The following is a 17,079-nucleotide window of genomic DNA, read 5'->3' as shown; positions in this document are numbered from 1 at the left end:
GTATTGATTATACATAAAAGAAAATGCCCAAAAACTAGTGCTTGATTCACCCACAATCGAGATCCATTATTGTCACGGCCTGCGGCCCCATACAGGAGTTCCTCGCGGTGCCCACATAGGGCCCACATAGCACCGTGACTCATAAAGCTATCTCCCCCCCCCCCCCCTCTTAAGGGATTTCTTTCGCTTTCCCCACCACTCGAACCCAAGCTAGCCTGATGGTACTCACCATGCTTCCCAAATTACTATAGCCCCTTGGTCTTCAGTTCGAGTGATGGGGAAAGTGAAAGAAATCCCTTAAGGAAGAGGGGGGGGAGATAGCTTTGTGAGTCACGGTGCTGTGTGGGCCCTGTGTGCGCACCGCGAGGAACTCTTGTGTGGGGTCGCGGGCTGCGACAAAACACCCCTAATAATAAAAAGTTTATAAATTGACAAAAACACCCTCACTCTCCCACAGTTGCTAGATTTCAGCCACCATCATCAGAATCTGGCCGAAAACTTTTTTCATTGCTCACGACTGACCAGATTTGGCTGATCGTGAGCCACTATGGCCTTTTCCGGCCAAATCTGTGGTGGATTTGGCTAGAAAAAGTCAAATCTCTTGCTAGAAAAGGCCAGATCTACGGCCACATCTGGCCACATCTAGCCGTCAATGACAGCCAAAGATATGGTCATTATTAATGGTCAACGACAGTCATATATTAGCCGTCATTGATTGCCAGATCTTTGGTCGTGGATCTAGCCTTTTTCGGCTAGATTCCAGCCAGATCCACAGTGGATCTAGCCGAAAAAGGCCAAATCAACATTGCACCTACCAAATTCAGCCGGTAGTGCACCATTACACCAAATTGGGGTCACCTTTCAGCGATGGTTACCAGAATATGACAAATGTGGGTGGGTGGATAGGGGTGTTTTTGTCAATTTATAAAACTTGTTTGTTATGGGTGTTTAGTTAAATAAACAAACCTATGGGGGTTTAAAATAGTTGAATAGTATAGGATATGATTTTGAGAATAGGAAAACAAACATACATTTTTCAGAATAGGAATGAGTATTTTGAAAATAGCCAAACAAACACAGCCAAAACTTGACATTTTGGACTGTTCCCATTTTATCCAAGTCCAAAAGATTTATATTTCTGAATCAGTATTAGATCTTCATGGTGCCATCAACATATGACTTTCCTATACTCTTATCTAATCTTTGGAAAGAAAAAAAAAAGTGGTTTTTATATATTTTCCCATATTGACAAGGAATTTATTTTTAACAATTGAAAATACTATAATTTCAATTGATTTGTCAACTCTGTATAACTTAATTACTATAATAAATATATAATATCGCAATATTTGTTATAAGGGTGACAATATTCTTTTTAGAGTTTGTATCTTCCTATTTTAGTCTTAAATAAAATAAATAGCTTCACCAGCACCATCCATCCGCCACCTCAATGCTGTTCATGAAGTGTTTTTGATGTCGCCTATTTAATTTTATGGTAGTGTTTATCCCCAAATATTCACCATTACTGCCATTGGATTTTTAGTTATCACCATCCTGCATGATGGGATAATCCAACAGAGAATGTCTCCTGATCACTAAGTGGGCTGTTGTGTTATCGGTGGCAAGAGAACTAACTAAAACACACTTCAACTATAAATTCTATATATAGAGGGAGCACAGCTGCAATGCTGCATTCCTAGCCTTGTTTTTCAGATTTCATAACCGAACCATGCAATCAGTTATAATCTCCTGCAATCATTTATGTATTATGCGTTTCTATAAATTAGAATCAAAATGTAATCTACATATCTGTATCTATTTATTAATTATATGCTTTAAATCTCATGTCTCTAATCCGATCCCTCCCTTAATTTTTTTTACATGGCTGAGGGGTGTCCGGGCAACTGCTGTTGATTGTCGATGCTTTTTCCTCATCAGGATGGCAACCAACAATTCGACAACCGCGGCATGCCCTGCACCAATGAAAGCTACATCAAATGGATCCTTCCAAGGTGAAAATCCACTTGATTTCGCTCTTCCCTTGGTCATCCTTCAGATGTGTTTAGTTGTTACTTTCACAAGGTCCCTTGCTTTCCTTCTTAAACCTCTGAGACAACCACGAGTCATAGCTGAGATCATTGTAAGTTTTGTGATTTGTTGTAAATTATTTTATTATATAATCAATCTGATTTTGAGTTGTATGATACGCATATGGGCTCAGGGTGGAATACTACTTGGACCGTCTGCATTAGGGAGAAGCGAGAAATTTCTGCACACAGTTTTCCCTAAAAAGAGCATGACTGTCCTTGACACCCTGGCCAATATAGGCCTCCTCTTCTTTTTGTTTCTTGTGGGTCTTGAGCTTGATATCGGAGCCATTCGCCGCACTGGTAGCAAATCCTTAGCAATAGCCCTTTCTGGGATCACTCTGCCTTTTGTACTTGGCATTGGTACGTCATTCCTTCTTCGTTCCACAATTTTACCTGGAGTCCATCAAGGCCCTCTCCTTGTTTTCATGGGTGTCTCCATGTCCATCACTGCTTTTCCAGTCTTGGCTCGTATTCTGGCCGAGCTAAAACTCCTCACAACAGATGTGGGTCGCATTGCAATGTCTGCAGCTGCCGTCAATGATGTTGCTGCCTGGATACTCCTCGCACTTGCTATTTCTCTTACTGGAGCCAACACTTCTCCTCTTATTTCTGTTTGGGTCCTCCTCTCTGGTGCTGCCTTTGTGGTTTTTTCCATTTTTGCAATAAAGCCACTACTAGCGTTGATGGCTAGGCGTTCTCCTGAAGGTGAGCCGGTTAAAGAGCTCTACATATGCATAACATTATCAGTAGTGTTAGCCGCAAGTTTTGCCACTGACACCATAGGCATACATGCACTTTTTGGGGCTTTTGTGATGGGAATAATCATTCCCAAGGATGGCCCTTTCGCAGGGGTTTTGATAGAAAAGATTGAAGATCTAGTTTCGGCACTTTTACTGCCGCTCTACTTCGCATCCAGTGGGCTGAAGACGGATGTTACAACAATGAACGGAGCTCTTTCTTGGGGCTTGCTATTACTTGTTATATGCACTGCATGCTTTGGGAAGATAGTTGGGACAGTGTTTGTAGCTTTTCTATATAAAGTTCCTTTCAGGGAAGCCGTGGCACTTGGATTCCTTATGAATACTAAAGGTTTGGTGGAGCTGATCGTACTCAATATTGGCAAGGACCGCAAGGTATCTTATTTGGATCATTGCGATTTTAATTTCTTTCTTGATTCATTTTTTTATGACTTGTATTTGTCTTTTAAGTCTAAACCGATCAATCAGTTGGTAATACATCATGCTATGGTGTTGTTGTTGCAGGTGTTGAACGAGCAGGCTTTCACAATCCTAGTTCTGATGGCGTTGTTCACCACCTTCATCACCACTCCTATTGTGATGGCTGTTTATAAACCCGCCAGAAAGGGAGCCCCTTACAAGCAACGGACGGTTCAACGAAAAGACCGAGATACAGAGCTGAGAATCCTGGCTTGTTTCCATAGCACACGTAACATCCCTTCAATAATCAATCTCGTAGAATCATCCAGGGGTATACGGAAACGGGCGCGGCTCTGCCTATATGCCATGCACCTTATGGAACTCTCAGAGCGATCATCCGCCATTATGATGGTTCATAAAGCCCGCAACAATGGTCTCCCCTTTTGGGATAATAAACGTGATGATAAAGATTACATGGTCATCCCGTTTGAGGCCTATCAGCAACTAACCAGCGTGACGGTGCGCCCTATGACAGCCATCTCTGCATTTAATAGCATTCACGAAGACATTTGTACAAGCGCACACCGGAAGAATGCTGCATTAATTATATTGCCATTCCACAAGCACCAGCGGATAGATGGAGTGATGGAATCGTTGGGACACTCTTTCCGTCTGGTGAACCAGCGTGTCCTCCAACATGCCCCTTGCTCGGTGGGAATACTTGTGGACCGTGGTTTAGGAGGCACCACCCAAGTCTCAGCCAGTGAGGTATCTTTCACGGTGGTGGTGCCCTTTTTTGGGGGGCAGGATGACTGTGAGGCGCTTGCATACGGAATGAGGATGGCTGAGCACCCAGGAATCAAGCTCAACGTCATCAAGTTTTTGGCTTCACCAAGGAGCAATGATGAAATTAGCAAAAAGGGGAAGGTGTTTGAAGATGCTGATACCTTCTTCTCTGAGTTCAACAATTTTGGCAAGAACCAAAATGCCATCACATGTGATGAAAGAATAGTAGAAAGCAAGGAAGACATCATAATCACACTAAGATGTATGAGCAAATGCAATCTGTTTTTGGTGGGAAGAATGCCTCCAACTTCACCCTTGACGGACGACAGAAGTGACTTCCAGGAACTAGGGCCAGTGGGGTGCTTCTTAGCATCCTCCGATTTCTCTACCACTGCATCCGTTGTGGTGGTACAGCAGTACAACCCTGCAGCAAATCTTCACCCACTTGTGGAGGAGGAAGTGAATGCCAATGCATATGAGGTCCCAGATACACCTGTGGCTGCAGACGCGGTTTGAGAGAGCAGGACTAATTAACTTTGATTTATCTTATCCATGTACATACCGTTTAATTAACGGGGTGGATGGTCTAGATCTAGACCAATAAGACCCAGCGTGTATTTGATTTTAGGGTAAATTTTTATCTAGTCTGTCTTCGCAAATTAAATAATCGGACACATTTGTTTCTGTCTTTTTATAATCCGTCAAGTACACATTTCATTCGCCTGAAAATAATAATATAACGAATTTTATTAACCTTACCAAGGCATAAAATCAAACTTAATTATGCATAACAAACTCCACAACTAGAGTTGAAAAGGAAACTGTTTGGAAGGTGAAAGGCGAGAGAAAAATAATATTTTAGTGTTCCAAAGCATCATTTTGTTAAAGGTTTCGATGATTTTGAGGAGATAAAGAAAAGACAACAGGAGAATATGAATGTATCCGTTGGAGAATTCAAGAACAACTCTGTTTCATTGCATTATTAATAAACCTTTTATTGGCGACTTAATCTTAAGAAATTCAGAAGCAGCAACATGCGTGCTTCAGCTGTGATGCTTCTCCCTGTGATGGTGATGGTTTTCGGCTTGTGTAACCAGGTTGTTTCCCAGAAAGTGCATGCAAGTATCGAAAACAGATTAGACAATGGGAAAAACCTTACAGTACATTGTCAATCCAAAGACGACGATCTTGGGCAACAGAATGTTGCCGACGGAAGTGAATTTGGGTGGGACTTCGCTGTCAATGTAGTGGGAACCACATTATTTTACTGTGATATGGAATGGGACCAGTACCAGTACCATTTTGATGCGTATGCTTTCAACAGGGATTATGTTAGATGTGAGAACCAATGCTTATGGCTTGTTTCCGCTGAAGGTATGTATGGCTTAAACGGACGCACTGGATTTTGGGAATATATGTATCATTGGCCAAAGCCAAACTGATTAAACCACTTGGAATCATTCTTCAATCTCTTTACCACTTAACCTGCACCCTACATATGGATGTCTTGCAATAATTGTAACTCTTTGTCAGATACAATAACCAATTCTAGGCTCTAGCTTGAAAATTGTAAATGTGAAGACTTAAACGATGTTGTGTTACTTTAACCAATACGTTTTCGTTTCAAGAATGAATCTGGACCATCAATCTTCATGAGATCCAATGGCAGAGTTCAGTCCATCCTGGTCAACAATATATAAGCAAATGTTTCTTCTGTTTTCAATAGGGTTTTTTCGATTGATATTGTGTATTAGGTTTTGCTCTACATTCTGTGTAACTTGTTGAGTGATTGGGTTTATCATTCTGATAGAGGGGTATTGTCTCTCTTAGGGTTGGGAATCTAAGTGTTAGTTTCCTAGGTTACTTGTTACCAGATAGGGTGATTTTGGGTTTTCTTGGATCGTTTGATCTTGTGTTTGTAATTTGTAAACTGATTCATCAAATTAGTGCAATCAGCTTCGTCCGTTTCTGGAGCTCAACGTGGGCGTAGCCTTTCCATTCTTGGTGTAGTGTCTAATTAGGGCTTTCAGCTATACTGATCAAATCAATCAATGAGCTAACACAATCTTATCAATCAACATGCAATCAATTAAGAGATTAAAGAAAGCATGAAATAACAGAAAAGAAAATTGACACAGGGGATTTATAGTGGTTCGGCTAAGGTAGCCTACATCCACTCTTCAAGACACACTATAAGGTATTTTATTACTCAAGGAAACCAAGATTACAGAGAGTATACAACCAAGGAAAACAAGAAAGAACACACCCGAATAATCCCTCTTAAAACTCTGCTCTCTTCAGCACATATTGATCTGATTTTATATAGATCAGGACTCCATTGAGCATCCTCCAACTGTCCAGTATAATCTGCAATCGGTTGGAGTAGATGGGTACTAGAATCTTCTATCAATAAGGAAGGTCTAGGGTTGAACAAAAAAGGGACCAGAGAGAACGTGAGGTGAGCTGTGCATTCTATTGCAACAAAATGGAATTTGGGTGCCAGATAAGGCACTTAAGTCTGATAGCTAAAACGATGCCGTATTAGTTTAAATTAGAAGCTGACTTCTTTGACTGATGCTGACTCCACCGTGGCATAAACAAGCCATATCATCATCACAATTCTCCACCTTGGCTTGTGAATTGACACCCTAAGTGGCCTTGGCAAAGCTGAATTATGCTTGAACATGTAATAGGCTNACTGTGTGTAGGACATATCAAACACATGACTGGGTGTTAAACTTAGGATGCTGTTTCCACATGAGTCCTAACAGAGATTGGTTCCAGGACTTTAGGGGTGGTGAATATGAAACTGTCTATATGGGTAACAACAACACTTGCAGAGTGTTAGGATTAGGTTATATAACCCTAAGGTTCGATGATGGAAAACTTATTGTGTTATCAAATGTTAGATACATTCCTGAACTAAAGAGGAACCTAATATCCCTAGATACTCTAGATGAATCAGGCTGTAGCTACAAGGCTGAAAGGGGTTGTATAAATGTGTTTAAAATAACCATATTGTGTTGAGGGGGCTAAAGAAGAATGGTCTGTACCTTTTGTGTGGCAGTTATCACCCTGAGAAAAGGAATAGTGCCCTAGTCTCTACCAATCTTAATACTACGGATAAGTGGCATTTAAGGCTAGGGCATATGAGTGAAAAGGGTATGAGCATTCTTAGCCAATAGGGTTTATTTGGTAAAGATAAAATAACAACCCTAGACTTCTGTGAAACCTGTGTTTTAGGAAAACAACATAGAGGTAATTTTACTAAAGGCATACACGTATCCAAAAACTGTTTAGACTACCTCCATGCTGACCTTTGGGGAGCTAAGAGGATTAGATCTCATGGAGGGAATTCCTACTTCCTTTCCATTGTTTATGACTTCAGTAGGAAAGTTTGGGCATACCTACTAAAGTCCAAAGATGAGGCATTGTCTAAGTTTAAAAACTGGAAAGCACTAGTGGAAAATCAAATAGATAGAAGAGTGAAAGCCTTAAGAACAGACAATGAACCAGAGTTTTACAATATGGAATTTGATAACTACTGTAGGGATCAAGGTATCTTAAGGCATAGGACAGTTAGGACAGGTGTCTACTGTTCACTTCAGACCTTTCAAAAACCTTTTGGGGAGAAGCTTTGACCACTGCTACCTACTTAATAAACAAAAGCCCTACCAGCTCCATAGGATTCAACTGTCCTAAGCCTAAATGGTCAGGAAGAGAGTTAAATCTAAGTCACCTATGGGTGTTTGGATGTGATGCATATGCACACACAAGTGATGGGAAACTAGAGCCTAGGTCCATAAAGTGTATACTTTTAGGATATCAAGAGGGCACTAAAGGTTATAGGTTATGAGATAGAACTGCACCAGGGGTAAAGATCATTATCAGCAGAGATGTAATCTGTAATGAAGGGGATTTCCCTTGCAAGTTTGCTAACATTGATGCAGGCTCTCCAAGCAACAATGTAACCCAACCAGGTCAACCAGACACTACACTAATTGAGGTGGAAGCAACCATTAGGCAACCAAAGGACACCCAAACTGAAGATGACCCTGTACCAGAAGAAGCAACAACACCTGATGGACCTGACTAGCATGAGGGTGAAACAGAAGAGGCCCAATATCCCTTGCTGGATGAGCTGTAGGAATACTAACTAGTAAAGGATAGGACCAGAAAATAGATTAGGCCCCCAACAAGGTACTCATATGAAGAGCTGATCTATACTGCCCTACTCAGAAGCAATAGAAAATGATATATTAGAAAGATTAGAAGGTGGATCAATTAGTTCAGTTGGCTAAGCCCTTGCCCTTTGACAGCATAGTGCAATTGCCAAAGGACATTGATTCCGTTATGAGCTTCTGTTCAGAGTTTCAATATTTTAGACGAGGTCTCATTAATCGTTATTGACCTTTTTTCTCACAGATTCCTATCCTTCAAGGGGGAGCCAACCTGGAATAGAAACCTAATGTAAGGATCCCTAAGGAAAAAACCTAAGTCTCATTCGAAACCGATTAAGTTAGCTCTAACTTATGAGCTTGCTGCTTATGGAGATTAGACCATGCACAGGAAGCCTTCTTTTCGTCGGCAGTGCTGTGGAGGGAGAAGGTACCTTATGCCCTTGACCCGACTAAGACGGCCAATAAAGATCTTGATTGCTTTGAGCATTGGGTAGGTCCAAAACTGGCCACCTTGGAACAGTTTGAATATGAATATCAGGGTTCTTTTTGTAGGTTGGGTTGATGGACGAGCTAACCTAACGAGCTTCCCTTCTACTACCGGAAAGAGGAGTTTACCAACGCTTATTACGAAGCGCCTGAGTGAGATTACTTAGCGTGCGTATCAATTCGAGTCCTTAGCTGGCACTTAACTACGTAGAGCCAGAACGACCTATCACCAACTTCAACGATTCACTTTGAACAAAACAGTACTGAGCAGAGCTTAGCGAAGACCTGTGCCTGACGGATCTTTCTCTGGTGATGGGTCTCTATTGGAATGGACGGTAGCTTCAGACGATGCGCCCCACTTAGTGATTAGTGAATAGAATAAGGGTTGACTCATCACTCAACGATTACTCACCCCTATTGAACCCTTACAGATGACTCTATACGAGGCGCTTGACCCGAACTAAGAAATCTGCGATTGGAACAGCCTAATCTTTCTTTCGATATCTCCCGCAGCTAAAGTAGATGCATCGGTTGCTACAGGTACACCCCTATCTTACTTAGTTTACTAGAACCACGGTTCAATAAGGCATTTCCCTCTGTTCAAACCTTACTGCCTTATATGATTCAATTCCAGAAGAGTTCCGTTGGGTAAAGAATATCGATCAGGAGGGCACGGGGTTAGCAGCATAGCGCAATACAGGCTAAACGACTCGGCCAAGGGATGAAAAGATTGCAGCTGGTGGAGACCATCAATCATCGTGTGGATCCAGGCCGGCTCATAAGTAAATAGAAAATCAAAAATAGTTCCAATCGTGATGGTTGTTCAACGACGAAGAAAGAGCTTCCTCGTCTATTTGTGAATGATTGTTCATTCGCTATTTTATAACTATTGGATCAACTACTCGGGCTTTTAATAACCTTGGAACCCCGCGGGGGAACCCTAACCTAAAGTGACTTGCCCGTTCATTCTGATGAAATCACTTATCTCTTTGCTTTAGAAACGATCTTGGGAGGCTCGCTATCCCGATTTATTCTGAAGTGCAGGCGGGATAAACTAATCAGAGCGAGGAGCTGGATGACCTCCTTTGAATCTTTGACTCAGTCAGCTCTATGCCTTTGTCTTGGAGCAAGAAGAGCAGCAAACTTCCTTCACATTGTTCCGCTGGTCCGAGCTACTTACTTGACCTTTACGGCTCGTGAACAAACTCTCTCTGATCCGTACTCCTACAGAGTGACTGTACTTGTCTATAAACCTTAAAAAGCATTGGAGTTGCGCCTTGGGCAGCAAGAGCAGGGATGGATACGGATACTGGCAGACGGACTACAACTACTACATACTGGTATTTAGACTGATGGTCTGAAACCTTTCTTCAGAACTCGCTTTTGGCGCAGTTCTCACTATTAGTTATAATAACTTTTCCGCATAGGGGGCTTTCAAACTTACCAGTACTATTTGTTCCCTTGCTTGCTCTTCGCTTTGCCACTCAAAAAGACAAAGATTTCAGTCTAAACTAAAGGGGTTGTGGGATATCTGATCCCAACATCAATTAGTTCAACATGAGATTTCATGAAACCCGTCTTTTTTGATTAAAAAAGAGAGAATTCCAGAAATTTTCATGATATTTGATTGAATTCGTCAACTCATTCACAGGGATGCTGCTTATATTATTTCAGCTTTGCTTTGATTTTCGTTTCCGCTTCCCCTGCAAATGAACCGGCACGCCATCTGCTCGTTCCCTATCGAGTGAGGGATCCGGTAGAGAGGCAAAAAAGGAGCAGCGGGTTCATCTGAAGAAGCACCGGATGCTGGAGAAAGGGTGGAGGATGTTGGAGAAATAAGGGACTCACCCAACCAGTAAGTGATTGTCAATCTCCACATTAGAGAAGGGGGGAGTAAGAGGGGGGTTGGCGCTTCGGTCAAGAGGCTAGCTAGCGTCCCACCTTCCTGTCTTGACTGGTAGGCACAATCGCTTGAGTCTAGTTCTTGAGCGAAGGAATCGCTTTCAATGACAGAATTTTTCTTTAGCAATCAGCCATCAGCCTTCTTCAAGCTGTCGAATATAGATTGAAGAGGCAGCAGGCAATGGGAATCAAACAAATCCCATCGCTCCAACTTATAAGCTAAACCTCATGTTTTGCCGGATGACAGGACGGGAAAGGCTAGCAGATCTTTTCTTCGGAGGGGGTCTCTATATCCATTTCCAGATCCATAAAAAGATTCTCCAGTTGCATATAGACTTCCATTGTCAGGAGCATACCTCCGGATTTTGGGGCCTGGGATCACATGTAGCGCGGGCGCAGGAGCAAAGCAATAAAGTATAGACGCGGGAAAAGCATCAGAGGCACTGGGTCCGTGCGTGAGTATGTTAGGCAGTTTCAGTCATTGATGCTGGAGATCGGGAACATGGCAGAAGAAGCCCACGGAGCGTTGTTAGGTTTGAGTGGTTCTCCAGGTGGCACAAACCCGTCTTTTTTGATTAAAAAAGAAGGCTTCTTCGTTACCTCGGGTTGGGATCTTCCCCCGATGGAAGAGATGGCTCCCGATCACCACGTTTTCTCATGAATTGCATAAAACATTCCGGCTGGCCGGCCCTGTTTCGCTACAAGTTTCGATCTTGGCAAAGAGTGGAATTTACCACCAGCCACCAACTCAATTGAAGACGCTCTTCCTGCTAGTCGAAGAGGTAGTATTTGTCAATCTCGCGAGGACAGCCCCCATCTTACTCAGCTGAGGGCTGCATCTTCAATGAGAAAAAAGCTGCTCTTACCTTTCTTCTGGCTGAATACAGAGATGTTTTTGCATGGTCTTAGCTGCCGGTCCCGATTCCTCCTTGGTGGAGTAGCCCCGCTTGGTTGTACGGTCCGATGCCAAGCCGTTTAGCAGGAATCGAGGGTCCGGAGGACTGAAGGTTTGAGCTCTTTCGGTTAAAAAGGCAGGAATTAATTCGCTCTTGAGGTATCAAAACATTCGCCCATTGATTATGAAGATCGGATCTCCTTGTCCCAGTGGCCGGGAAACTGGGGCATCAGAATCCCAGTGATTTCGGAGATATAAATAAGCTTGTCCAAAACGTTCCTTTGCCCACATTGATATGATTGTTCTGGTAGCTTCTGTCTCTTATTGATGGATTTTCCTATGTTGAATCGGTTCGGAACTGCCAATGAAAAGATCAACACGAAACTGCTTTCATCACTCCAGAGGGCTTTCACCCCATATCCTTTAGTCAATAATGGGCCTTTCGGTTCCGAGAATGCTGGTGCTACCTATCAAGAGCTGTGACAACCATCTGAACGATATGATGTTTTTTAATAGCAGTACTTTCTTTTTTCTTGTTTCTCACATCATAAGTTTGAGAGGAATTTGACATGACACCTTTTAGACCCATTCCATGATATTCTCAGGCTGTTTCAGTAAAGCTAATGGTTGTTAAGCAACTCTACGGCTAAAAGAAATCCTGGCCGCCGCTCGGCTCGGGGGAGCAAGACTGAAGATTTGAATCGATCACTTTACTCTCCTCACGTCACTCGTCAACTGTTACATGACCTCTCGATTCTCCCCGGATTGGGATCCCCTTTGACCTGCCCGACATGCTGTTGACTTGGAGAGAATTCTCCGGCCGTACCTTCTGCGGTCGTTACGCTTGGTCGGTCAGTTGGGACCAAAGAAAAGTATAAGCTTCTACCGGTAGAAGGCATATAAACTAAAGTACGCGACCTCCAAAATCACATCTCATCCCGTCGCTACCCTTTCAGTCCTTTCAATGTTCATCTTCCCGCGTGAGGGTGATCAGCGCTCTCGTTCACATCGTCCACGAACCTCATGGGAAGGAGCATGTGGGGAGAAGGACCTTTAGTCGTCTCTTCGAACGGACAAGCACAAATGGTGGCAAGCAATGAAACAAGAAATGAATTCCCTAAAGTGTAATGGGACTTGGTCCCTTGTTCCAAAACCTAATATCAAAAATTATTCAGTGTAAATGGTTGTATAAGATTAAGGAAGGTGTAGTAACAAATGAACCACCTAGATACAAAGCTAGATTGGTGGCCAAAGGTTCACCCAAAGGGAGGGCATGGACTTTAATGAAGTCTTCTCTCCCATATTAAAAATAAAACCATTAGGATGATGTTGTCTGTTGTAGCTCACCAAGACCATAGTTAGAGCAACTTGATGTAAAACAGCCTTCCTTCATGGGGATTTAGAAGAGCAAATCTTCATGCCCAACCAGTAGGCTTTGTAGATAGTCTAAGACCAGACCAGGTATGCAGGCGCATAAGTCCTTGTATGGACTTAAACAGTCACCCAACAGTGTTATAAAAGGTTTATACCTTTATACTTAACCTAGGATTCACTAGGAGCAAATATGATTATATTTTTACTTTGCTCTAAAGATGCCATGCCTATTTACCTGCTGCTTTTATGTATATGATATGCTCCAATTTAAATCAAAATCAAAGATAACTGAACTAAAGGCTAGACTCAGTTCCGAATTTGATATGAAAGACCTAGGAGTGGCAAAGAAAATACTTTGAATGAGTATATAGGGACAGAAGTAGGAGTACCTTAAAATTCCACTAAACACCATATCTGCAAATTAGTCTCTCTAAATTTGAATGTCTGATTGCAAACATGTGACAATACCACTGGCTAACCATTGTATACTGTCTAAGTCACAATGTCCTAAGAATTCTGCTGAAACCATAAAAATGGAAACTATCCCTTACTCAAATGTGATAGGATCAGTAATGTACACATGATTAGCACCAGACTAGATTTAGCTTTTGCAATATCTTTGTTGAGTAGTTCATGTCAAATCCAGGAAGTGATCACTGGATTGCTTTGAAATGGGTACCCAGATATATAAACATTATTACATTTATAGGTTTAGAGTATTGCAAAAGAACATCTACACTGATCTTATGGGTTTTGGGATTCAGACTTTACAGGTGACAGGGATAGCAGGAAGTCAACCACAGCATATTGCTTTACCCTTGGAGGGAATTGCATCAGCTGGAAATCAAAACTCTAGCCTCTAGTTGCCCTATCAATGACTGAAGCAAATATTTGGCCCTGACAGATGGTTTCAAGGAAGCCATATGGATGCAAGATTACTGACAAACTGAGCAGACTGGTAGCAGTAACTTCTTCTCAGATAGTCAAAGTGCTATACTATAATAAAAATCCCATCTATCATGAGAGAACAAAACATGTGGACATGAGGTTCACTTCATTAGAGACTTGATCACCAAACTGATTGAACTAAAAAAGGTTCCTATTAATAAAACCCAACAACATGGGAACAAGATCATCAGTCCAGCCATTCAAGCATTGCATGAATTTGCTATTCCGTAAGTAATCAAAATATCAACAGAGCTATGAGGGAATCAATTGAGGCACACTGCACCAAAAGGGAGTCAACTGAGAGAGTTGGTTTCAAGTCTTCAAGGAGATTGTAAATGTGAAGACTAAACAATGTCACGTTCTTAACCAATACGCTATCGTTTCAAGAATGAATCAAACCATTAGTCTTCAAGAGATCCACAGCAGAGTTCGGTCCATCCTGGTCACGATATATAAGCAATATTTCTTCAGTCTTCAACAAAATTATTTTTTATTGATACTGTGATTAGGTTTGCCTGCTAGGGTTCATCTTTCTATTCTGAAATCTTGATTCTGTTGAACTTGTTAAGTGATTGGTTTTATCATTCTAATAGAGGGGTATTGTCTCTCTTAGGGCTGGGAATGTGAGTGTTAGTTTCCTAGGTTGCTTGTTACCAGATAGGGTGATTTCGGGTTTTCTTGGATCGTTTGATCTGTGTCTATAATCTATAAACTGGTTCATCAAATTAGTGCAGTGAGCGTCGTCCATTTCCGAGCTCAACGTGGACTTAGCCTTCCCATTCTTGGAAACATGAACCACAGTAAAAATTGTGGTGTTTTGACTTTTGTGGATGGTTGTTTTATAGGTTATAATTTTGGTTTGTGAGAGTGTTACAACAATCCTTCATTATTTGCAAATGGCAAGTTATTTTGTGCCCTTTATGGAAGTAGTTTTTCACAAAGTTGCTTCTCAGCTTTTGAAAAATAGCTCTTAATGCGGTTTCAGATGATATAGACAAGCTTCGGCATTCAGTAAGCTCATCAAGCAGTTTTTGAAGATGTAGAAGAGTACGAGTGAAGAGAAACAGTGAAAATATGGTTGGTGAGCTTAAAAAGTTGCCTATGATGTTGACAATTTACTTGATGAGTTCTGCTTGAATGCTCTAATGGCTAGGAGTCGAGGCTTCTTCGTGACGAGGTCATTTACCGACTTCTTTCCTTCTTTGAAACCAATTGCAATTTATCTTGAATTGTTCCCTAAGCTAAAAGAAATTAGAAAAAGATTAGACTTTTTGGCAGCTGAAAGGCTTAACTTTCACTTGAAAGAAGGTGCGATGTTCAAGAGGAAAGACAACTGGGTCTTTGCTTATTGAATAGAAGTTGTTGGAGAGGTCAATGGAAAATTCTGTTTCCTTATAGTTGGATAGGAACTCTGGGAAAATCATTCTAGCTCAACTTGCTTATAATGATGAGAGGGTGACAGAGATTTTTTAACGGATAAACTAATATAAAGGATTATATGTATCAAAAGAGTCAAGAACATTAATTCAACTGTTTTGAGGTTTATTATAATTACATAAATTCTCTTATGATGTTTGAAATAATAAAATTTCTTTTGTTATTGATAAACTATTAGTTTGGTGCTAGAATATTCTATATTAATAAATATTATAATTGTTTTGGTTATATTATTAATCTTTAATTTAATGATACGGATTCTTATTACTTTTAAATTAGATTTCTTATTAATCAACCTCAAGCCGTTAAATGATTTTTTTTATATAATATAAAATTAGTATTTAATAATCATACAACCTATACTATATTATTTTTAATATATATTTCAACACATATTTAGTTTAACAATCTCGGAAAAATTATTTATCCTTTAATTTTTAATACATCACATTCCACAATGTAAACTATAAATCTTTAAATTTTAAAATTTGGAAGAACAAATAGAAAAAAAAAAAAAACATTTTTAATATCATTGTAAATTAAATTCAAATTTCATACTAAGATTTTTTAAATCTTAAGAACAAATTTTAGTTGGCTTGCCTTCATTTTCAACTGGTATATTTTCAATTATAGAAAAACCCTGAAACCGAAAAGCAACCATCCTCCCCTGAACACATGGCTTTGAGATTCCCATTTCGTTCGTCTTCAATCTCTCAAAACCCATCTCTGAAGGTATATTTCATCTTTGTTAGCTCATTTACACAACCTCAAGCTCTAACAATGAAGTTTTGTATTCCTTCGAAAAACCCCTTGAACGATCCTCACTTGCTAAATTCCTCAAAGAAAATTGTCGATCAGGTAACTTTACTCTGAATGAAGCATTTTACTTTTTCTATTACATGATTAATTCGCAACCCATTTTTCCAATTTCATCATTCACAACTTTGCTTAGTGCACTTGCAAAGAAGAAGCATTATTATGAAGTGATTTCGCTTTATCAGTGGTTGAATTCAATTGGGTTGTCTCCAATTTAATGTCTTTGACCGTTTGATCGATTGCTGTGTAAAATTGAAAGTTTTCTGATGGTTTTGCGTTTTTGGGGAGATTTTGAGGACGGGCTTCAGCCCAGATGCTCCGACTTTTAATTGTTTGATCAAAGGTCTGTGTGTAGAGAGAAATTGCGGAGTCGATGGAATTATTCAAAATGGTTGTTGTAGCCTAATGTGACTACTTTATGGGACTTTGATTGGTGGATGTGTAAGTGTTGCCATTAAATTCGAAGAGATGGTTAATGGGAATAAAAAATCTGGTGTTATTTGTAGGCCAAATGTTTTTACTTATAATACTATAATTGATGGTCTTTGTAAGGCTAGATAAGGGAGAAGGCTAAAGAATGTTTTTTGGAAGAAGGGTTCTGGAGTCGTCCAGACACACACTTATACCACTCTAATTCATGGTTTTTGTTCTGTGGGTGATTGGAAAGTTACAAGTTTTTTATTGAAATGATGGATCAAGATGTGCGCCTTCTGTGGTGACGTTTAATGTGCTCATGGATGAACGTTGCTAGAAAAGAAATTGGACGAAGCATAAGGTTGTTGGAACTTATAATTCAGAAGGCTGGATCCCACTGTTTATACTTACAACATTTTTATGAATGGATTGTGTAAAACAGGGGAATAGTCCTGCCATTAAGTTGCTTGAAAAAGGGCTAGGGAAATGAGAAATCTGGTGTTATTTGTAGGCCAAATGTTGTTACTTATAGTACTATAATTGATGGTCTTTGTAAGGCTGGATTAGTTAAAAGGCGATAGACTTGTATTTCT

The 17,079-nt window shown here is 40.6% G+C and overlaps 1 protein-coding gene across 1 annotated transcript; it reads left to right on the top strand.

Moving 5' to 3' along the window:
- Positions 1-1,939: 1,939 nt before the first annotated feature.
- On the top strand, positions 1,940-4,549 carry LOC116131341 (cation/H(+) antiporter 19-like). The gene is made up of 3 exons (XM_031417003.1): positions 1,940-2,140; positions 2,222-3,223; positions 3,353-4,549. The coding sequence occupies exons 1-3, from the start codon at positions 1,940-1,942 to the stop codon at positions 4,547-4,549; spliced, it is 2,400 nt and encodes a 799-aa protein (XP_031272863.1).
- Positions 4,550-17,079: the final 12,530 nt, after the last annotated feature.

The sequence above is a fragment of the Pistacia vera genome, unplaced genomic scaffold (assembly GCF_008641045.1).
Source record: "Pistacia vera cultivar Batoury unplaced genomic scaffold, PisVer_v2 Contig232, whole genome shotgun sequence".
Taxonomy (NCBI): Eukaryota; Viridiplantae; Streptophyta; class Magnoliopsida; order Sapindales; family Anacardiaceae; genus Pistacia; species Pistacia vera.
Note: the sequence above shows the minus strand (reverse complement) of the source record. Positions and strands in the feature narration are given on the sequence as shown.

Coding starts and splice junctions, on each gene's coding strand:
- LOC116131341 (XM_031417003.1), top strand. CDS start 1,940: ATGGCAACCAACAATTCGACAACCGCGGCATGCCCTGCACCAATGAAA. Junction 2,141..2,221: donor GAGTCATAGCTGAGATCATT/GTAAGTTTTGTG, acceptor ATATGGGCTCAG/GGTGGAATACTACTTGGACC. Junction 3,224..3,352: donor ATATTGGCAAGGACCGCAAG/GTATCTTATTTG, acceptor TTGTTGTTGCAG/GTGTTGAACGAGCAGGCTTT.